The sequence below is a fragment of the Papilio xuthus genome, unplaced genomic scaffold (assembly GCF_000836235.2).
Source record: "Papilio xuthus unplaced genomic scaffold, Pxut_1.1 DF827714.1, whole genome shotgun sequence".
Taxonomy (NCBI): domain Eukaryota; kingdom Metazoa; phylum Arthropoda; class Insecta; order Lepidoptera; family Papilionidae; genus Papilio; species Papilio xuthus.
Window position 1 is genome coordinate 400,149 of NW_013530935.1, and position 24,221 is coordinate 424,369.

General features: G+C 35.8%; 1 protein-coding gene across 1 annotated transcript in view; it reads left to right on the forward strand.

Annotated features, from left to right (window-relative positions):
- The window catches only part of Liprin-alpha (PTPRF interacting protein alpha), a 70,807-nt gene that overhangs the window by 41,288 nt on the left and 5,298 nt on the right, over positions 1 to 24,221 (forward strand). Inside the window, exons 2-14 of the mRNA XM_013310357.1 lie at positions 15,957 to 16,058; positions 17,501 to 17,665; positions 17,915 to 17,989; positions 18,286 to 18,390; positions 19,560 to 19,634; positions 20,826 to 20,993; positions 21,301 to 21,420; positions 21,720 to 21,845; positions 22,314 to 22,483; positions 22,677 to 22,833; positions 22,941 to 23,057; positions 23,476 to 23,562; positions 23,817 to 23,975. Coding sequence (XP_013165811.1) covers positions 15,957 to 16,058; positions 17,501 to 17,665; positions 17,915 to 17,989; positions 18,286 to 18,390; positions 19,560 to 19,634; positions 20,826 to 20,993; positions 21,301 to 21,420; positions 21,720 to 21,845; positions 22,314 to 22,483; positions 22,677 to 22,833; positions 22,941 to 23,057; positions 23,476 to 23,562; positions 23,817 to 23,975 — 1,626 coding nt within the window. The remainder of the gene's footprint in view (positions 1 to 15,956; positions 16,059 to 17,500; positions 17,666 to 17,914; positions 17,990 to 18,285; positions 18,391 to 19,559; positions 19,635 to 20,825; positions 20,994 to 21,300; positions 21,421 to 21,719; positions 21,846 to 22,313; positions 22,484 to 22,676; positions 22,834 to 22,940; positions 23,058 to 23,475; positions 23,563 to 23,816; positions 23,976 to 24,221) is intronic.

The following is a 24,221-nucleotide window of genomic DNA, read 5'->3' on the forward strand; positions in this document are numbered from 1 at the left end:
TCAGACTTCTACTCAAACATACCCATTCGTTGAAAGCCAACAGGATTAATTGATGAATTTACAATATGTTTACTTGAATTATATGGAAGATTTTGCTTAATGAAATAAGCCTCACTGTGCTCCGAATGTCAGTGTATTTAACCTTATTTTAGGTTACTTAAAAGAATTCGGTAATTTCAATCTTTAGAAGAAAGTAAAGCTTTCAATCGATTGGAAGTCGTAATATATTTAATTCTAACCTCACCTTTCCCCTCCTCCGCCTTATCCTTTCCCCACCTCACTCCCGGAGTAAACGGACAGTCCACAGATAAGATTAATAATGGCGGCCGTGTCAGAGATGTGGGAACAAATTCCTATTTCAGTTGCGGCCGCTTTGGTTAACACAGATATTCACAAACTTATTTTCGTCATAAACCCCTTAATTTTTTTTGGTTAATGTGACACCCCCTGTTGCCATGTCTTCTACAAATTGTGAACCCTCAACTTTACTGTTTGCGTTTACACGCCTCCACTGGGGCTTTTATGAAACAGAATGGGCCACTTTGAGAATCATTGGGTTAACACTTTATTTGTAATTTCGATCCTGTCACACCTACATTCATCCAGATTAAAGCTTTCAACACAAGTATGGAGATACCAAGATAAACTTTTAATAACGAAACTATTTATTTGTATAAATGTTACTTTATTCAAATCGCTACAAATTATTATTCAATTAAAAAAAACTCGATAAAACATAACTTTATATTTATTATTTTATTCTGATACATTTGTATCACATTTTTGTAAAGCAAATGTGTGTTAGGAAATGTTTAGCGCTACGCCTATGCCGCACACGTGGCCAACAAACCTAATATCCAGTAGAGGCCTACGTCCGTTTCCACCTGGTCGGTCATAATACTTTGGCTAGCCGCCCGCCCACCAAAGCACGCTCATTAAACCTCTATTCGGTAACTGCTTTGAACATTAGATTTTTTAACCTAGTTTTTACCTAGGCTTAATTTTACTGAACAACTTAAACTTCAGCACCGTACTTTTGCTATTTAGAATTATTTCGTCAATTAGATTTTTATCTAATAAAGTTGCCGAATATATTACCTCTTGGTTATTCATGGCTTTAACATTACGTAATTGCTAAAAATACTTTCGCTGACAATTAGATTCCTTCTCTGAAATACAAAATATTCTTCATATCTTATTGTGACAATGTAAAGTTTTCGGGACACACTACACATGTCGAAGCGTACGTTTTTCTGCCCTCGTGTGACAATGCGTCACCTACTTCCGATTTTCATCTCCTTTCTCGACATTGGTCCCTTTTCTATCAATTCAATTTAAATTGTCTGCCCGTTCCGTTCCACCAAACTTTTTCTATGTTTGTACTTTTAGATGAGTTCCAAATTTAATTTTAGTTATTCCTCGCCTCAATGTACTCTTATGAACTTTACATAGGCAATTTTGACCGCACAGTTGGGCAACTTCATATGAATTTTGATTTCTAATATTCAATAGTTCTGTTCATGAATAATTTATAAGATATCTATTGAAATTGAAGTAGAGTATAAGCTTAGATAAAGTAAAGCATATTAGATTTTTTTAGCATGAACAAGGAAACAGTCTACATTACTGTACTAAATATGGAACTTAAGATGTAATTATATAGACTAAATACAGTCGAACGTGGACAAGCGAGGGTCCAGGGGACCGCAATATTTTTCTCTTGTAGAGGTTTTCTTATCACCCGAGTTTCTCGCCTGTGGACCGGAAAATGCCCCTCGTAGAGGTTTTTCCCTTATCCCGGTTCGACTGTAGATGCTTATTTGTCTTATCCATGTTTTCTTATCGTGTTGAATTCTTTTTGACATCTGTTTTTCAACGTGCATGTCGACGTTTTTACTTCGCCAAATTTTGCTTTATTCTTGGTATTTTAATATTTGTTCGCGTGTCTCCTGTGGCTGGTATATAGCAATTACCTTGTCTTGCAACCGAAAAACAACTATATATCATTTTAACAGTATCGAAAAGTTAAAAATATTCTAATTATTTACGCTTTACAAAAATTGTATAATGTGTTGTATACATTTTCGTTCTATCAAAATCCTCTGTCAGCATTTTGAGCATTACGTTACGTATCATAGTTACCACTGATTCACACATAAATCGGATTAGTTGGCAACCAGACAGAATTCCAGGCTTTACCTTTTAAAACTGATACACAGCTAATGTCTAAATGTATTTCCAGCAATATCGTAGTCAATACGGGTCTATATAATCTGTGCAAAGTTTGAATACGTCGCGTGGCGTAGTGGCTCTAGTGACGTGTGGCTTTGTACCTTTGATATGTCACCGGCAAATTGTATACGCCGCCCGTTTGTAATTTGTCCCGGTAAATCGTTAAGACTCGGCAAATTGCATATCGAACGAATTCATTCATAAACTGATGGATTCAGTTTGTTTGTGAGAATATATTTTTAAGGTTAAACCATTTTAGTAATTTTCATATTTAAAGACCTAACAGTTGACTATGTTTTGTTGCGGTTTTTGGCGGAGAAATCGCGATATTTCGTAGTTTAGCTTTGTCTTAAATGATTCCATTGTTGTGTCAAAGCTTTCAATTTGTTTGTTGTTGCATTCTGTAAGCGGTGGACCGCAGAAATGTTTCCAATCAATTAAAACTCGCGATCCTGACTCTTGCCAATCTACTTCAGTTAATTGATACTTGAAACTACTTTTTCATATAAATACTCGTAAACATGAATATGTAAGTTTCATTTAAATTTTTTTAGTCCAAGAATGTTTATATCGAATCGTCATAATTACGAAGTTTAAGCAGTTATGTAAAGCGTATTACCTCTTGACTTGGGAAGCAGACACAGAGAATTTTACTTTAGTTTTAAAAAGGGTAAAACGTTATATAAAAACAACAACTAAAAGAAACAAGTTATTGCCCCTGTTTTGTTGAAGATAATGAGAGGGATGTCAATATGTTTGAATAGACGTGTATCGGCAGTAGAAGCCTACATTTATATGTAACATAAAAACATGCATGCCCTATGACCTGGATACAAATTAACTCGACCTGTGCGGACGTTCATTAAAATGTCCGTATGAGGTGGCTGGAGGCTGGTGTTAGGTGCGAGCGTGCTCGGGTGACGTCGACGCGGCATATTAGCGCTCACTCGGCACACATCTCGAGGACCCCCAAACAAACCGCACCACACGAGTGACTAAATTGCCACCAGCTTTTCTTATATGTGTCTTGGGCATAATGTTTTTAAATTGCAACTAAAGTAAATAATCAATAACTACATAAGTATAACGAAGCCCGTTAATTTGTATTAAAGGCCATTAAACTGTCATATAAAGACTGATTATCGTCTGTCCCTTTTTCGTCGTTATAACCAGCTTTATACTAAAATATTTTAAAATGTTGTTTTTTAACATGTTTCTTTGATAATTAAGGAACAATGTTAAATGTGAAGCACTATACAACCGGCACCCTTTCCGGGAATCCTAACAACTGTCCCCCAGAGAATGGCTCCTTCCTGTTTTTGTAGTCGCGCTTTAGGAATCTGTAAATTTATAAAAAAATGTATCGAGGTGTATTACAAATGTCTCTTGAATACTTATAAGAAGTATTTTTTAAATTGATACAATTTTTCTTCGTAAAAAATGGCAAGATATCTTGAATAGGCTATGATTACTCTACCTTGAGCAACTAATAAGTGACTGAAATCAAAAATATCGGGCCAAGGAAACCGCCTCAGGTAGAGTGGTGGGTTTACACGGCATTGACCGACATGTATAGAAATCTTTAATATACAAGTCTGATGTATGGCTTGAATGGATCTCACAGTTTCGCGCCTCATTTCATGAAACAGGCCAAGGTTCATTTAGATGGAATAAATTATTGCAAATGACGCCTATTCATGTCACGACAATTTTTTCTTTTTCTTACCTGCCTGACCTAGGACAAAGCTGGAAGCTGAAGATAGCTTGAGTTTCTTAATTTATAGTAATAATGGATTTTAAAAATCGAACATAATAAAATTGATTTTTAACAACTTTCACATTCCTTATCTTCAAAACCGATAATAAAATTTAAGCTAATTGATAAATAAGTAAAATAATTTTGATAACTCTTCATTCTTTACCGGTATTTTCTAGTTATAACCGCACTGAACCCGAAGGATATTACTTTGAAATTCCTTTGATTAAAGTCCATTGCTGGCGTGGTAGGAAGACGTTACAGTTTGCTATAACAAAGCGCGCAATGTTACAATTGCGACAAAAGTCCGCCTGCGGCCGCGCTCGCCAATTAAACTCGGTACGGCGCAGGATAGAAAGTAGTTCGCACATTTCCCGCTAGAGAGCTTTAACTGAACGGCCTGAACATTGAAGTTGCACTGTTCGACAGGAACATTCTCTTAGTTAAAATGAAAGAGTAATTTTCTTGAATCTTGATCATCAGAATGACAATTGTAGTCAATTGAATATACAGTGTAAACATGTTGATTTATTTTAGGTATTATGTTGCATGATTTCAGTGTTTTGGATAACAATAGAGTCTAAGTAAATAAAACAGAAACATTTCCCATCTATATTACTTTTCGTAAACTCATTATTCCTCGCAAAGTGACTAGTCAAGTAAGTGCAAGGTCTAATCTTACCTTAACTTAGGGGTCACATTACTTAAGTCATTAAAGGAGCAAGTCTAGTATATATTGAGTCTCGGAAATTATTCTTAGATTTTTTGTCAGTCTCTTATTGAAAGTTTTGCTTTTAAAACAACAACGCGCTGCCCCTGTCATCTATCCTCTTTCTGTCAAACAGGCGACAGAAGTCAGGACCGCGTCTTATTTAAATCCGCATTCTTTGTCTTGCCCCACTGGGTTACAAAATTGAATTGTGTTGATGCTTATTTCTCTATCGGAATCAAATGGTATCGAGTGCTTCACTTGCGAGACTAATTGCTGTCCAGTGCAATGGCTTCCGAGATCACGCGTCACCACTATTATTATTACATTAACCGGGAATGCAGGAATGTTGGAATTTATCTACGTATCTATACGTTCTATTAAATATATTACCATTCTATAGCTGTTAAAAAAGTTAGTTATTTAGTCTTTCTAGAAGCAAAAGTAAGCTTAAAAATTCTGTTTATTTCTAATTGTATGCCTTCAAACTATCTTTACGTTGTGTTTAATATTCTTTTTCTTAAGATATAGCGCATTCAAAAGTAGAGCAATAAAAGGTGAACTTTTGAAAAAGTTGCACAAATAGTCTTGTTTAGAAAAATACAACTTTGTTCTCGTGTCCAGCAAATAGAAAATCATTATTATTACTTTTATAAAGCTCATTTCTTAAAAGGAAGTTACTAAGTTACCTTAAAGTTGAGACCGGGCTTCACACTATCTGTTCCTATTTATCACTTTGCGCGAAAGCCTCAACACTACTGTGGACGGCAAATTGCCTTAATGTCTCTACCCGAGTTTTCATATAGGATTAGAAGATACGAGCAGAGATAGGACGGCACGGAGCCTGCGGTTAGTAACTCGTTTAAATATTAACTTAGTTATCTAGTTAATATACGATGTGAAATATATAGTATAGGGGCAGTGTAGTTAAATTTAATACGAGTAAAGTCCTTTTTCCGGTTTCTAAGCTGTAAATTGAGCACTAAACGGGGCCCTTAGTGAAGTTTTCTCATGCTAAAGGGACCAATTATTGACGGTGAGCGAATAGTTTTAATTAAATTTATAAATTTTATGTTTTATTTAATAAATAAAGTGCTTTCACGCTTATCGAGTTGGAGATAAAACCAAATTAATCGCTTTAGTCTATTTTTCGCGTATTCTGTTAGTAATTTAAGTCGTAAAGCTTGTGCTAATCCTACTTATTAAAAATGTAATTGTTTCCTAATGTTTTAAGCGTGTAAGTTGAATCTACATATCTGTGGGTGTGGCAATTGACCTACAATCAAGCAATATCTATTGTTGCTAATTACAATCACTTATAGGTCGGCGGTGGTCACAGTGGAATACATAAAGACAATAAAGCAATAATTAAACTAACCACACTTGTACTAGAAGAAAAAGTGTAGCAACTGTAAGCACTGACCTATTATTTACGGTACTATTATACGTCTTAGCAAATCATGGTCAAAAAAAGATTGATTAATTATTTTCATTCAGGCCATCTCTTAGTTTTTTTTCATGGCCGTCTTTCAAATATTTCCATCAAAGGTTCTCGTACGTTTGCATACCAGCAAAGTCCTAATCCTGTTGAGTTGTAATATCACTCTGCTTTAGAGAGCTTCTCGGATACGCGCCAACTGGCGAAGGCTTTCACGTTAAGGCTTTTGTAAGCGTTCGCCTGGAAGACATAGATGGAAATATGAGCAAGGAAATTATACGCTAAAGTTAATTGATATTGTAATTGTATGTTTTTGTTCATGTAACCAAAAGAAATATAATCATTTCTTTGGTCATAATAACTAGTAGTTTATATTTTGTTTTTATAAAAAACAAAAAGGTCCAACAACTCACTGGCTGAAATCGATTCAGCCGTGTAGGTCACAATATATGAATAAATATATACCCATACCCACGAAACACAACCCGTGTATAATCAAATCCTCTTCCAAGTCGAGGAAAACAAACTATTGAAGTATTTTTTGCTTTAATTATTACCTTACTTAAGGTCAGAGTTTTCCTATAATATAAGGTAAATGTCTAGTTAAATCTAATTACGGTGTACAATTAGCTTTACCCATTGTTTTTACCCTCACGATAGCGATTTAATTATTCTATCTGTAATTAGGTCGTAAGCATTACAAGTAGTTTGATCCATACAAGAATATAATCTACGTCAATTAAACTAAACGGACGTTGAGTGAAAGGTATATTATAATGCATGCATTTTTTTTTACTTCTATATTTATTTTATGTTATACGCATCTAAATGTTATAACAATTTATAAATTGTATTTTAAAAAAGTTTTGTATGACTATATTTTATCCAAGTAGATAAAAAAAATAAAAAGGTAAAACATTTTCTAAAATAAAATCTTCAAATATGGCACAGGTAATAAGTAATTAAAAGTTTTTTTTTTTATTTAACGAGTTTTAGGCTGTCTACGAGTACAGAAATTTGGAATTTTTATGATATTTGAAACTTGAAACCAGGTTGCCTTAAATCTGGCTGTCGTTTTCCTCGACATAACAAAGTTTTGTACTAAATAAGTATTACATTTGCATATTAAGTTTGCGAGAAGGAATAAATATTTTTGTAACAAAGGTAGCTAGTGTTTATTACTCGAAAATTCTCAAACGAGGACACGGTATTAGTCACCGTTCCAGGTTATTAATATTATGGGTCAAACCAAACCATGAGTTTCAGTAACTCAGCGGAAATAACTCTATAAAAACATAATTACTATGTTTTTAATAATACGTAATTATACAAGTTTTTTTTGAAGTAGAAACGAACGGAACGAAAAATTTTTATCAATGGACATCAGGATAAAGCTCTGCCTCAAAACTCTCTTACTAAGAAACTTTTCTTCGTATGAACATTAGTGGTGGTAAATAAAATATAAGCATATGTCAATGACATAATGAGCCCGAGGACGCATTGTGTTGGCCTCGAGGACATCTTGAGACCGGCGCAGCGTGGGCCATTGTAGCTAGTACGCGGCCTACGTACAGGATACGAAATTTAACATGACCCGTACACAGACAAAAATGAAGGAAGGCTTGCAATGTAATTAATTAAAAATTTTGTTCAAAACAATTGTAAATATCAAAAAGTTTATTTTTCATATAAAAAACTTAATAAGCACCTATGGGTGTTCTTAGACTTTTATGTCTATGACGATTTTCATCAAGATCCGTGGAGCTATGCTGGAGATACCTTCCTAACAAACATCCATCCATCTAAACATAGGCATTGATAGTATTAGTAAGATTTTTTTGTAACTAAAGAACTAAAGATGTTAAATGAAGATCTGTAATCTCTAGCTGGATGGCTCTCTGGATCACGGGCGTGAGTTATGTTGTTGTTGAAATGTAACACAGATTAGCTTACGTCCTGTGTTATCACCCTGTATACGTCACTGGAAATAATCATAGTTGCTATCACAGAGATTTAACGTCACACGCACTGAGGCTTAAACTATTCGGCTTTGTTATTGTGAAAATCTGTCTGTATTTTAGAACTAAAAGCTTCAGATAAAAATGTGTACTCCCCAAAAAGTCCCATTTTGTCGGGTTTTTGTTTGCCTGTACACTGTCGTGCGTAACCAAACTCTTTGAGTATTATTAATAAAGTTCAGGCTATTAAAATTTACAATGAAAGCTAAAGAAAAACTTAAACTATCTAAAGCGATTGTGTTCAATACAAATAATGCTACTGAAAAGCATTTTATACTCCAGAGTTTAAGATATCTCTGGTATACGTTTCGTTGTTACATTTTAAAGGGAAAAACGAGATAAGCGTATCCTCGTGATGTTATAAATTGACGGATACGCTGATAGCGGACGCTTTCTACTTTTCACCTTGAGCTCTGTAAGCCTCAACCGTTTCTTCCTGATCAGACGTACATATATTTTCAGTCTACCAACAAATTACATTAAACCGATATCCACGCAAGAACATGATGACATACAGATGAATGATGTAATGATATTTTAATTCACAATTCACGTATTAAATTTTACTAAATGTACAATATATTGATCGCTAAGTACTCGTAGGTCAACAGAATATTTATAAAGTTTTAGTCTTTACTATTATAATATTATAAAGATAAATAATTTGATTGTTTGTTTGCATTAAATAGACTTCGATTCTACTGAACCGATTTGAAAGTTCTTGTTGGCAATTTACACTATACCGAGTGAATATTACTAGATTATTTTAATTCCGCGCGTACGAAGTCTCTTGCAGTTGCTAGTATATAACAAAAGAAAGTTATACGAGTTTTAAAGGAAAATGTAGCTAAGTATTATTGAAGAAATCTCGCAAAACTTGAGAATAGCTGAGCTAACGTTTCGGCAGCTGAGAATATTTGGAGCATACGTAAGACGTATTTCAGTGAAATTGTCAGACAATAATGAGGCTCGGAAGACGATGTATGAACTAGATTTATGTCGCAATTATATTCTAACAAGAATCCTTTTATGATATAACGATGATTCTATACTTCTTAGGATCAATGAATTGTTATGCTTATTTGTTCTATGTTGGATTGGGACCCTAATTGAGGATTCAACTTTAATTGGTTAAGAACTTATACCTCATGCTATAATATTTCAAATAGATTTTAAATATTTAAGTTTCTATTTTATTATATTATCAATAAAAATATGATTTTGTACACATAAAGAGCTTTTAAAATTAATAATAGTATAAAATCGACGGCGGGTAGAAATAGCATTATTGTAGTCTGCAACCCGGCAGAAGGTAAAAGCGAAGCCGTGTCTGCTATTTGGCAGACGCCTTTCTTCACAATTATTTACAATAAGCCAGCAGGTGACATAAATTGTACATATCTTTTCCTCTTAATTAATACGCTGTGTTACTTTTACTGCACAATGTGGCTTTTAACATTTATTTCTTTTTATAGCTTTTATGTCATAATAAAATTATTCTTTTGACTGCAAACAGCGTTGTACTTTTAAAAAGTTAAAAACAATTAACACGGACTTACTATATTTATCTATCACTTCTTATTAAAAAATAAGCAGATATGTTTGTATGCTTTTTGCATGACTAATTGCACAGTCGAATGATGGTAACTTAAGCTGTCCCTTAGTGTGAATTTCCCTCATCTAAATCTACACTAAGGAGCGCTTTAAGTGATCAATTAAAAATCATGAATGGAGCAGTAAACATTCTCTATTTTGGGAGCTATATGTCGGCATACTCCATGTAGTGTAGGAACTGAATAGCAATAGAGACTAATCAATAGCTATGATATGATGTTGCGAGTGTACATAAATCATAATCAAGTCGCGGCATGCGGCCACGGGAGCCCCGGGAGCCCCGACGGATAATTGGCCTGCTTTACGATCCCAATGTCCGGGGGTAGACGGATAAATTTAGCTCTGTTGACTTCGTAAATATAGTTTCACTGAGACCGTATTACGTTACGTTACTCTGTTCAACGTAAAAGTCACAATATTTGAAATTTTCTGTAATATATTTAAAAAACATACTAATTTCAAACCTACTTAACCATTAAATACTGGTCCGATTGTCAGCCCCATATGTCGGGTCGTCATTGGTGTATCTTATGTTTTAGACCCCAACCAACATTTGCTTGCGACTCACCATGAGTTCCGACATAAATAAAATCAATAAAACCGACTACAATCTATCGACACTTTCCTGTGTTATGTTTTAATCTCTTGTCTGTGTGGTGGCGTGTCTGAGAAATCTTATTGCGCCACGACTGCCTTACACTCTAGCACTAATTCCACCGTACGACATTTCGCGTATAGCAAAGCCGGTGGGAATTCGCGAAGCATTAACGGTGATGGAGCCTTCGTGTTATGTTTCGCTTTTTATTGTAGCCTTTAACGAGATTGCGAACACTATAATATCGTGGAACCGTTGATCTTAGGATAGTATTTTATCTACGAAATATATATGTTTTAACGTCCACAGTTTTATAATAATATTAAAAGTGAACAGTGATCTTCTTCGTAATTTTGATAACACAATCGTGTTGAAGTAGTTGTAATGTTGTAAATATTAATGTAACATTTTTTAATCATTTGTAATACAAAAGATTAAGTGTGCGCAAATACGAAACTATAGGAAGAAAATAGGGGGGTCCGTGAACTGACATGTACCCCATATAGTGTAACAACAATAGTGACTATAGTGAGTGGCTGAGTGTGGGGTGTTCTGTGAGCGTCATGTTTACGCGGGGGGTGGGCAGGTGATCGCTTGGGGGTCGGGAGGCGGCATGAGCGCGCACGATGCTGCGCGGCGGCGCGTGCGCGTGGTTGGGCGCGCCGTGCTCGCGCAAGAACGGCGCCGTCTGCTCGTGCCGCGTTCACACCGCGCTACTACAGGTAATACGTACGTCTTATAATATAAGAATGAAATATACTGATAACGGAAAAAATTCATACGTTAATGTGTCTACCATTGATACAGCGAACTTTAAAAAGCGCGGATAGTGTTATGTGATTTTCTGTCTACATCTATTTGAAAAAGGATCTAAGTATACAACATTGCAATTAGTGAATGTTAGTGGCAGTTTCATCCAACTAGAAGTAAATGAGTGGCTCCAATTAATGTCATCGTATAGTGTATTAATTACTTTATATATGACATATGAGATCGCAAACTATATCAGAACTGATTTAAATCACATTTCGATTGATGATAATCTCAATGTTAATGAAAATTTAATGATATAATAAGCTAATTAGCTGGTGTTTGGATACTGGGCCTAATTTAATAGTTTCGGAAGTATTCTTTTCTTCTATATTAAAAGGCTTTAAATCATAGGAAATACGATTAATAACGTATTACAGTTACGTTATCGTAACACGTTTTTAACAGTGGTAGAGCCCGCTTTAACATGTTCGCACGAATCGGCCCGGCTCGCCCGGTGAAATACCACGACCACACGGAAGACAGGCGTGAAGTGGGAGCAATTCCTCGTTTCGTCTGATGAGTTTGCGTCCCGGAGGCCAAAATTAGTCCTCTTTCCCTGCCCACCCTTTTTCTTATAAGGAAAGGATGGGTAGTGGAAGTGGACTTTCCGGATGAGAGGATGCATGGAAAGGGAAAATATTTTCTTTCTGTGCATCTTCTCCTCCGTCGATTAAAGGTAGGCAACGCATATGCAATTGCATATGTCTATGGGTAACGGTCGCTTCGCTATTTCAGCGATTTCAGGTGACCGCTCGCTCGTTTGCCACCTTATGATAAAAAAAAAAATTATAAAGCTCTAAAAGTTCTGAAACAACATGGAATAAATAAAACTCTTGGCAATAAAACAGCCGATGTTTAATATCTATAAGTTTATTGAGCTTGTATTAGAATTAGAGTAGCGCAGTTATCACAGACATTTCCATTCAACACTCCAATTAGCTTTTGTATCAGACATTTTGCAATCGTATAGCACGATTCCAAATCGATAATCTAAATCAGATGACCCAAATTAGAGTTGATTGTTTAGTCGACGTATTTCGATACGTGAAAATTTTGTTTTTAAAAGTTTAAAATCTTTTTCAATTGTAATATTAATTAAATGGATGGAATAGTATATGAAAGACACAATAACTTTGATCGGAAGCCTATTTCAAGATGACAGTTTGAACTATAGGTTTAACCGCATTACTGATGCTAGGCTGTGTTTATTTTTCTGGATGTTTTAATCTGCGCGGGTCGCAGTCAGCAATTACTGGGCCATTGTTGTCGGCGGGTAATGAGGGTCCTGCAGGATCGCGCTCGTTAATACCCTCCTTCCACCCTCAGGGAGGGGGTACAGCAAGCTTGTAATAATCAAACATTAATCATTATAATATTCCTGTTAGTTTTATTGATTAACTAACTATCATACGCGGAATTAAAGTTAATAAGTAGCTTGTATGTTCTTCCAGACCATGTTGTACATCTATATCAAATTTCATCATCTGTTTATGTGTACATCAAATATCCATCCATCTAAACATTCGCATTTTTAACATTAATATTATCGTGTATTTTTTTTTTTATTTCCAACATTCTAATAAATATATGTACATATGTTAGTTAGCTATGAAATAAATCTTGTTTGAGCTTAGTTTATTTCTGAAATGAGTTATGAAAGACCTTACTTCATAGGATCATTTCTATAGTAAGTTCTTCACGAGAAATGAGTTATGATAAATGTATTGCAATGTATGCGGTTGTATCCAAGTTGAGTATTGTATGTAAAATGATATGTAAATGTATTTAGAGACAGGTACGTGTAGGACGCTTCCAGACGCGCGACGTCTTACGAACTCAGAGAAGCGCATGATGTGCGCCGGTACGCATGTAACAAATCTTAAGACATAATCACATAGCTACATACAACAAATGTATATTGAAATGACTAAAAATGTTTATAGCTAATCATATATTAGGTCAATTAATTACAGACCTAGACATCATACATTCAGTGTTGTCCTGTTGCGTCCTTTTGGGCAATCCGAGACCTTCTTCGATCGCCCACCAAAGGGCTTTTCGTGTGACAAGTCCCACATAACCCTGTTTACCCCCAGAAGATAGGGTATCTTCCTCCTTCCCCGTTAAAAAGGCCTTCCACAGTAAGGACCCACCGCATTTAGCGACTTCCTGTCTTTCTTTAAAAGGTTTCAAATTCTCTGAAACATGTTTAGGATCTCTGAAATGAAAGATCTTACATATTTAAGTCATCGCATCGATTGATGTTCAATTTCTAGTTTAAAAATAAACCAAAGTTGCAGCTGAATATACAGATATTTGGCAGATATGAATTGAAAGCACACAATCGTACAGCGAGCAAAACAAACAAAGAAGGAATTATCGCGGATATGAAATTGGGGCAGCCGTGGACCCAATCAATTTCCCGAAGCCGAGGAAAAATATTAACTAGATACGAGGTTCCCGTTGACTCGGTCATGAGGCTTAATTAACTGAAGATATAGCAGTTCAAAGGAGAAAGATAAAAGAGTTTTCAAAGGAATGATATTAGAGCAGTAATTTTACCCTAATTAAAATAGATTATAGGTATGAAATTTGTTTGTTCAATAAATAAATAAGTTAATTTAAAAAAGACTTTTGTTAAAGTTAAAGCTTTTAATTATCTATCGTCGATTGAAAGACGAGGCTGTGTAAAGTAAACAATGTGATAGATTTTCTTTTGATTGAATAAACATAATCGCGTCAAGTAATTGAATGAAAACATGATAAGATAGCGAGCGGCTGAAGATGAAACGAGATGGCGCTGGTGGAGGGGGGGGGGAGTGGAAACTTATTATGTTCGATTACTTTGCACGTTTCGAAGAATAATGTTTGCGGTGACACTTACGAAATTGATATCTAAAAAAGATTAGGTTATACCAAAATATATACAAAAATAATATATTTTCCAGAAAAAAAAATTACTTAGAGAAATTGCCGTCGACCTTCACATGATAATTTCTTGTATTGAATGGCATTGCGATTATTTTAATAAAGTAGAACAATTCTCGAATGTACTCAACCTATTTACGTAATAGACATAAACAATAAACAATATAACCGAGCCTTTAGCCACGACACTACAGCAGTAGACAGGACAAAATATCCGTAAACAATGCCGCTCGTAAGTCTGTCAATACAATGTTATGCCCCGCGGGGCGCCATCTTGCGGCGACAATACACGTAATGGAAACCTATTGCCCGTTTGCTCTTGTAGCTCTACTTTTATTTCAGCATTTTATAAGCAGTACTAGATATTGTAATTTAATAAACAGACTAAGTTACTGAAGCTTAAATAAATGTGTAATCAAACAATGATATTGACCAAGACAACACAATATTTCGATAGGTCAATTTACAGTTTAATTAATTTAGTTAATTCATTACTGAACGTTAATTAAACAATTCTTGTTATTATGTTTATGATTGTTTAAATAAAACACTAAATGGACTTCTTAACTCACATCTCATCTTCAAGTAGAGCAGTCGTATCGTCATCGGAATTTGTTCCTTGTACATTGTCGGTGCTAAAAATTAACATTTAACGTGTCGGTGGAGGGTTTGCCGTGAGAACAAAGTCATACCCTCCGGCCTGCTCACTCCGCCCCGTCAATAGGTTACGTGACTCGACGGACAATGAACAGAACTGGGTTGCTACTGACTTACAGGCACAATTGTTGGAACAATAAAGTTGTACGTACTGTGGTATGCAGTCGGTACAGCGCAGTACACGTCTTGATTCTATAGTTACGTGTGAAATGGTATCATAGCTAGGAAAGGGAAACATTTTTTTATTACGAAATCTCATTGTAAATTAGTTATATTTATGTCAATTATATTTCACCCGTTTTGTGGACATGTTTCTTCAATTAAACTTGTCATGTCACATAATTCATGTAACACCTATCACATCTCTGTGACTAAAGTTATAAGCAAGTTATATTATTACTTTCACTGTCACATTGTGACAGAGTGTTGTTGAGGCGGGGCACGTCCGAGCGCCCGACCACTCTACAAAGTTCACGGTATTTCATTTACATTCCCGCGAGCACGGCGACTTGATTGCCTCACATCAATGAGGGATCGGCAAATTGTCGACTTGATTACATACTTTACAATTATAATAACATTGTCAGCAACGAAAGCTTAGTATTATTCTTCGCATATATATTTCAAGTTCTACGACCTAGAATGCGTCCACCACTAATAACTGACGACAAAAGAGGTTTCTTTCAGCACGTTCCGAACGTCGGCGGTCATCAGATAAGGTTCGCGCCACAACAGAGCGCTCTCAACGACGTCAGTGACCGAGCTTTATTTTGCTACTTTTTGTTGCCTTTTTTTCCTTGCGATTTAGATATTACAGTTACATCAAATTAATGTCGATATAAGTTTGTAAATGTTTTGTATTTTGTAACGAAATGAGATTGTTTTGAGCTAACGCAACGTTTTTGTCTGTAACAATGCCTACTTTAGATGTAAACAATCTTTTATCAGTAAAAGTATTATGGCGTTTCTTTGCTTAGCAAAGGCCTTCTTTACAAAATAATACACAATTTTTGTTTGTGTCCATCAAATCAGAAGGGATGTGTTTCGCGGTTACCCAGGAGATATCAAATGGATATTATGAAATAAAAAAATAATAAAGTACTTTTTCAATGTAGCATCCAAGTTTTTATTTTTTTTTACAAAAGCTTGGTTATTTTTAAAATTACTATTATCTAATGCCTCGTTTTGGTTTTCAGGAGTTTGCAACTCTTACGAAAGAGTTGAACCAGGCTCGAGAGCAGCTGCTGGAGAGAGAGGAGGAGATCTCAGAGCTCAAGGCGGAAAGGAACAATACCAGGGTAAGGATATGCCCCTACCGTTTCAGTAACCCCCTATTGGTAGGGAATGTTGAAGACTGACTTAACGACGAAGATGATACGATGATAAGGAAGTGTATTAAAGGCAATCGTTACCGAGTGTCAGATTTGTAGATCAAGGGAGAAAAGTGTACCAGGCCTCTTCTCTTGACTTCCTCTCTAGGTTACAGTTTAGGTTATTCTGTAACCCCAACGGTCATCGTAGACATCCTACGGCGTAGACCTACAACAAAACAGTGAATAGAAAATTGACCGCATATTACATGAATTGTGAATGCAAAGTCGTAAACTGAATGCCGTACCCACAACCGGCCACAGATGAATTTATAATGACCTAAACATAAAGCCGAACAATCCAAGATTAAAATTACATATCTAGTGAGTGAATATAATAAAAAAAATTAAAGCTTCATACTTAGGATCAAGTGATACAGGAAGATAATAAGAACTACCACGTTTTTTCCTTTGAGCTAATTACATTGTGAGTGTCAAGTGTTTTACCGAAACGGGTAGGAAATTAATGTCCTCGACTGTACACTATAGTAATAGTTTGAATATTTGATATAAAATTTTCTTAAATCACTTGCTTTGATAATAGAAATAGTTAAAGTGTTTCGAGCGTGTGAATGTTTCAGTTGTTTCAAATGTTCTTTGCAATTTAATATAAGTTTGTAGCGCGTCTTAATGCAGTCGTAGTCGACAATCTGGCGTGTTGCATTACGACTGAACATTGTCGTGGCGAGAGTGTTACAAACATTTGCACTGCGGAAACCTCTTAATGTTCACGACGATTTTACTCCAGTATTTATACTGCTCTTATATCTTTGGAACATATTCATTTCAACAGAACCAAAAGTAGGAGCTTTAAGAATGCTTTCTAATTATTATTATGCTAAAAAAACTCAAAACAACTTCAATATATGCGAGATCCCAAGATCTTGAGTTTCGAGGTCCCGCCGTTTCAATATTAAGTGCTCTGCAAAAAACAAACAATTTGGCAAAGCGGGACCACCGTGGCGCGCAATAAAACTTTATTTATAAGGCCTATAGACCTTGCCGTGAACTTTTATTTCACCGACCAAATTTACGGCACATATTTCTACGTAATTTCCAGTTTTCAAAGCAGAATGGCTTGTTATATCACACCGTCGCTTTGAGTATTACAAGTTTCCTTACGATTTGTGAAAAATTACGAGTTTTATATACTTGTAAAGGGTATTACGTTATTGTCTTTACTTCAACTGACTCGGAGCCTACCCTAAGTTAGGGGTGACTAAGCAATAGTCATTCACAGCCCAGTGCAGTTTGACGATCCCGCATATCTTTGAATTTCATCACAGATATGTGCAGGTTGCATTGATGTTTTCCTTCACCGTATATATTATTCGTATAGATTTATTTAAATATTGAATATGTATTTGCAGTTATTACTAGAGCACCTAGAATGTCTTGTGTCGCGACACGAGCGCTCTCTGCGCATGACGGTGGTGAAGAGGCAGGCGGCAGCGCAGTCCGGCGTCTCCTCCGAGGTGGAAGTGCTCAAGGCCCTCAAGAGCCTCTTCGAGCACCACAAGGCCCTCGACGAGAAGGTACGAGACCCTACCGAGTAATCAAATGAGGTCATCTATAATGATAAGTTGTAGTAATTAGATCTATTTGTCATGAACTTAATATAAAAATGTGACAATAGATATAGCCAATTCATAGAACACCAAAAAGTTCTGTCAGTTTCCTATATGGTTCTATAATGAAACAAAGTTTTATCCTGTTTTGGAATAAATTACAAAATATATTTTTGAATTGTTTTTGTTGATTTGGAATGAAATAATGAATTACAGGTTCGAGAAAGACTTCGCGTTGCGTTAGAAAGGAACACGGCGTTAGAAGAAGAGTTAGCCTTAACCAAAGAGGAAGTAAGTAGCTTATTATAACTACATCTTAAGATAAATTTTATGTACCGAATGATGTTTGTTTATTCTAGAATAGAGCATGTCGAACAAAAATATCTCCATTCTTCAAATCTCACGCATTCCAAACAGAGCTTCAAATTAAAAATGTTTTATAATAATTCTTCATTGTTACGACATTACTATCTAAGGAAAAACAACAAGAACATGGTATTACTGAGACCTTCAAAATACCAAACAGCAAATACCGCAGTAAATGCCGCAATGTCACAAATAATAATTCGTATGCCCCTTGTTATCAGTTACAGCAGTATAAGTCATCGAACGCGCAGGAGAGTGAGAAACCAAAAGAGAACGGCAGCGTTGGAGGATCACCGGAGCAGAATGGTGAACAGCAACAGACCAAGGTACATACACCAAACACAAGCCCTATAATTATCCAAACGCGAGTAGACTACTCGTAGATGTTTCAACGGATTGATGTGTTGATAAATGTGCTATGACCTTTAAAAAGACAACAGCTAACTCTTAGATTACAAATAATATTATATAGAGGTCAAACAATTATGGTAACTTTTTTATACATTATTAATTAGACTTTCTTTACAAAGTGAAGTGTCAGAATGATTAGTGAGGGGACATAAACGTCGACATTTTAGTATAGCTAGTGTTGCGCCACTACACCGGCAACCTGTCGGATTTTCTTCCTAACAATATATTATAGATGATTACATTATAGGTCCTAATTAAATTACTGTTAATTTTTTTTTCATAGCAAAAGGATATTTTAAACCAATATTTATTGATTATAATCTTACGGTAAATTCGAACCCGTGACCTTAAGTCGTAGTGGATTCAATTAACCGAGAAGATATCCATGACCTTCTCAGTTCTTTTTTTATTTTAAAATGTTTTGTAATGAATAGATAGATAGGTCTAACCTGAGACTTACTCACACAATACATTCACACTGTACCAAAACAACTGAACATATTGGCGATTTTGTTATGTTTTATATTTAAAATACAGTAACAAAATTTAATAGTTTTTAAATTATTTAGACGCTTTGTGAATGTTTTTTGTGCGATATTTTTTTATAGATTTTTTACATTATCGTTTATAGAAATGTCTTTCTCTAAACAAAAGCGTTAATTAATTATTTGGTTATAATTTAGGGAAAGACATTGTTTGATAAACTCAATGGCGTTATATTCTAAAATAATTAACTATTTCATTATGAAAATAGTTTATTTTGTTCACAAAGTTCTCAAAACTATATTTGGTTTTGCGGTTTTTTGTGTTTTAATTAAAAATAACCGCATCAAAACATTTGTTTAAAATGTTTATAGTACATTGACTCTTATATTGTATGAGAACATTATCAAATTTAAAATCAAACATTTCTTTCAAAATTAAAAACTAATATGTAGTTTTTTTTTTTACTAATAATTTCAAGCATAAAAAAAAAATTAAGTTAGTAATATTACGCCATGGAGTTGTAAGAGAGATTATTTTAAATATCTAGTTGGGCATGTTCACTATATTTTTGTGTGTTTGTTTGTCTCTGTGTGCGCAGGAGCAAAGTAGTGTTAACGGCGAATCGGAAAGCAACAAGAAACTCACTGAGCTTCAAAATACGATCGCCAAGCAGGTCAGACCAGAGTCTACCTTATTTATAACTGATTAAAGCATATATTTAATTGCATAAATAATATCATCTCATAACCATTAAGTATCGTAATAGCAATTGATTGCTATGGCTAATATACAATAACATATTAAAAAAAATATATGTAATTTAAAGTATTGGGTGGTGAAAGAATAATCATATAAAATTATTGCATGACGCGAAATAACAATAAATTAAAAATAAACATTTTTTGTCTATGTTTTATTGTCCAAATGAATAATTTTAGTCTATGGTTGACAAACATTGCATGATTTTTTTTTAATCCATATGTTTTATGTTTACACGGTTGCATAGATTCATGTTCGCCTGATAAAAGAGAATAAATGTAGTTAATAACAATGGATAGTTTAGTTTAGGTGACTGAAAGCATTTCTATGTCATGGAATAGATTTTAAATAGATATGACACATGAAAATTCAAAGTAAAGTATAATTTATGTATAGATTTTAAAATCTTGACGTCTAAAAGAAATTATTGATATAAAAATTGAATTCAAGAATTTTGTAGTAACAAAAACGTAACTAATATAATATTTTGATATGTTTTTATTTTATTTTTATAGCTTGCATGATTAATTCATCTCGATTAAAGTATAGTCACATAATTCATATGTACATTTTCATACATAAACATGCTACATAAATCTTTAAATGAGCAATTCTTGTATATATATAATTGAAATCTCGGAATCAGCTCCAACGATTTTCATAAAATTTTGTATATAGAGGGTTTCGGGGGTGATAAATCGATCTAGCTAAGAATCATTTTTAGAAAATGTCATTTTATTCGTGTTAAACTTAAACATAAACTTAACTTTTTCTATCGGTAAGATCGAAAAATATTATTCATATTTCATCATTTTATTAGTAATTCGTACTTAAATATCATTTCCAAAAAAACACAATAAAAAAAATACCGAGCAAAGCTCGGTCATTCAGGTACTTACCATTAATACATGAAAATAAATGTATGTAAAAATTTGAATTAATCACAAATAATTCACACAAACATCGTAAATAACCTGTTAATGTATAATAAAATCTAACACCCATCTTTAACACGTTCAGTGCCGACTTTAGCGACTTCATGTTTTAAAATCGTGTTGTCATGGAATGTGTTAATATAACTTGAGGTGTAAATGTTGACCACCAGTCTGCAGAGCTGAGCTCGTGGCAACGGCGTGTGGCAGAACTGAACAACAAGGTGACGGAGCTGGAGGAGAGGCTCTCCAAGGGTGAGAAGGAACTCACCAAGAAACAGGAGGAGTGCGCCAAACTGCAGCGAGATCTGAGGGAGAATGTCGCGCAGAAGGAAGACCAGGTATGTTTGGTAATTAACTCAAGTGTTTAAAAAAATAACAAACTTAACTAAGAAAATTGAAATTGGATGTAATTTTATTTTAGGGAAATTAACAAAAAGATTATTATTTGTTATTTAAATTGTAGATTATGGAACTTACTGAAGTGTGAAAAAAGATATCTCAAACATTACGTGTATTTTTTGAATGTATCGTAAGAAAGTTGGTCCTTCGAGCAGGATATTATTAACTTTTGTTTTGTATAACTTGAAGAATCTAAAGTCCGTCGTAACTTCAAGATATTCGTCATTGAGGTAATGATTGTTTCAGGAGGAGAGAATAGCTACTCTCGAGAAGCGGTACCTGAACGCGCAGCGCGAGTCCACTTCGCTGCACGACCTCAATGAGAAGCTGGAGCAGGAGCTGCAGCACAAGCAGGCGCAGCTCAAGGTATACTGGCCAATAACTGGTGCATCAACCTCACATCACATCACATTCACCTTCAACAATATACATCGCCTTAATTCAAATAAAGCGAAGTCATATTTTTCCCAAATTTTAAAATATATATTTTTTTACTTTTATTATAATATATTTGAGTTAAGGCAAAAATAGTTTTAATAACAATTCAATAGCTTTAGCTTTAGTAAATTTTCAGTACCTCGATTGGAGAGCAGTTCATGGTATCACAGATGACAATCATTTAACAGCATTCCACCGCCATGACACATGTAAATAATTCCCAACAGCTTCAAGAAGAGAAGATCGCAGCTATAGAGGAGAAGCTGGAGCTGTCCACGCAGAAGTTGGCGCAGATGTCCTCGCTGCCGGAGATGGAGGAGCAGCTCAAGGCCAGGATGGAGGCTCTCAACCAGGTATATTCATTGACATATTGCTGTTCTATAATCAACTTTAATTTAAAGGTTTTAAGGTTCATTTTCCATGTTTCATTTGCTTTATCGTTTACGGGGTTTGGTTTAAAACATTAACTATACTACATACTTTGTGATGATGTGAATATTGAAATTATCTAAGCTTTAGGCATATTTTAAAGTATTTTTATCAAAATGCAGTAATCTGTGGTCTCTGTCTACCCCTCTGGGATACAAGTATGAGTTATGTTGTTGTATTCTTATTAAAATATGTATAATATGTGAGACTATATTTGTGTTGTTAGTTGCTTTTGTATTGTTTAGTGTAACCATGCAATGAAAATTTTGCTCGTATTTAAGGGAATGACGCCTTCCTTTTCAGTAGAGCTTCAATTTGTCACAAACGTACATGTGTGTAGGAGGGTGGTAGTTGTATGTGTAAGTAAGAGGTGGTTGTTGTGTTGCGGACAGGCGCAGGAGCGGCACGGGTCGGCGGAGGACCGCATCCAGCGGCTGGAGGCGAGCGTGGAGGAGAAGAACGCGGAGCTGATGCGTCTCAACCAGCGTCTGCGCATGAACGAGGAGCACAACACGCGCCTCTCCGCCACCGTCGACAAGCTGCTCTCCGAGTCCAACGAGAGGTCAATACTATCATCTGCTTCATCATTTCATGCTTCAAGAATATTTTCATTGTTTTCTCGTGTTTATTTCATGAAAATAACAAAAAAAAACGTTTATATGAAATCAAGAGTTAATTCAAAGTCACGAATGTCACCGGAAAAGTAGTTAAGTCTAGCTTTAACATTTTGTTTTCTAAATATGTTGTGTGTGCAGGTTACAAGTGCACCTGAAGGAGCGCATGCACGCGCTGGATGAGAAGAACGCCCTGACCCAGGAGCTGGAGAAGACGCGCAAGTACGCGGACGAGCTGGTGGCGGAGAAGCAAGACATCCTTAAAGAGCTCGCCAAGTGGCGCATGGAGACTGAGCAGGTGGGGGGGGAACCACATCTAGAAAACACAGCAATAAAATAATACTGCTTTTAAAGAAGTAGGCACAAAATAGCAAGGTGTATAGTTAGACATTTTTCGTGTTGTAGCTGAAGCGTCAGATGCTGCAGCAGGAGATCGCCTTCAACATCCAGCAGACGGACGCCCTCACGCGCTCGCTGTCGCCCGGAGCGCCGCAGCCACCCGTACCCATCTTCCAGCCCAAAGTGAGCTCTATTACTATACACATAAGGTTACAAATATGACGGCGGAGGTGGGTTGCCGCTTGCAGAGGGGTTCATGGTGCACTTTCCAATCTTCAAATTACAATTATAATAACGTAGGTAACGCGCGGTGGTTCAATGTCCGTTCCAGTCGGCAGCCACAGGAGAAGTGTTCTGCTGCCGTGCCTCGGCTGGTAAGGTGTTGACCCATCGAACGGCGACAGACGGCGCTGGCGTCACTTTCCGTAGTAAACTCGACTGCCGCAGTGGCGCTAGTGTTGCGTTGATTACGACAAATATATCATCACAAACGAGACTTATGTAGACATCTGTTTCAACAAAAGTTTTAAAATGCTTGTTTTCGATACGTCTTCACGCAAACAGTGGTGTGTGTGACTGATGTGGGGGGGATGTGTTGCAGCTGGAGGGGTCGTGGGAGAAGCTGCAGCAGGCGCACGCGCTGGCCGCAGTCGCCGCGCAGCAGTACGACGTCTCCAGCGATGCTGAGGTATATCTTACTAATATTATATAATGCGAATGTTTGGATGGATATTTGTTAGAAGGTATCTGCAGAATGGCTGCATGGATTTCGCTGAAATTTGGATGAAAGATGTGTAACATAGTCTGAAAGAACATATAGGTTACTAATCAAGATTTTTCTTAATCCTGCGGACGAGGTCGCGGGCGACAGCTAGTGTATTATACATACATCAAGCAATTAGCTTGTTCCCCAGCTGTTACTGATGTATTGTGTTGTATCAGAACGACGAGTCAGAGGGCGGAGTGGAGGGAGGGCACACGGACGCAGCGGCGCTGGCGCTGATGCTGCAGGAGCAGCTGGACGCCATCAACACTGAGATCCGCCTTATCCAGGAGGAGAAGCAGACCACGGAAGCACGCGCTGAGGAACTCGAGTCCAGGGTGAGCAGATAAAATATTTTAGAAGAAAAATACCTCCATAATAGATGTACATCTTGTTAAAAATATTATTAACCGTCATTTGAAGTGAATGATTCGATGATGTACAGATAATGACATTAAATATAAGTAATATAAAGGAATTTATGGGTTATGGGTTCTGAAATCAAGGACATTTCTGGTTGGGTTACTTCACTATCATTTTCTCCTTACTATACTAATTTTCATTGGTACAGGGTTATTGATACT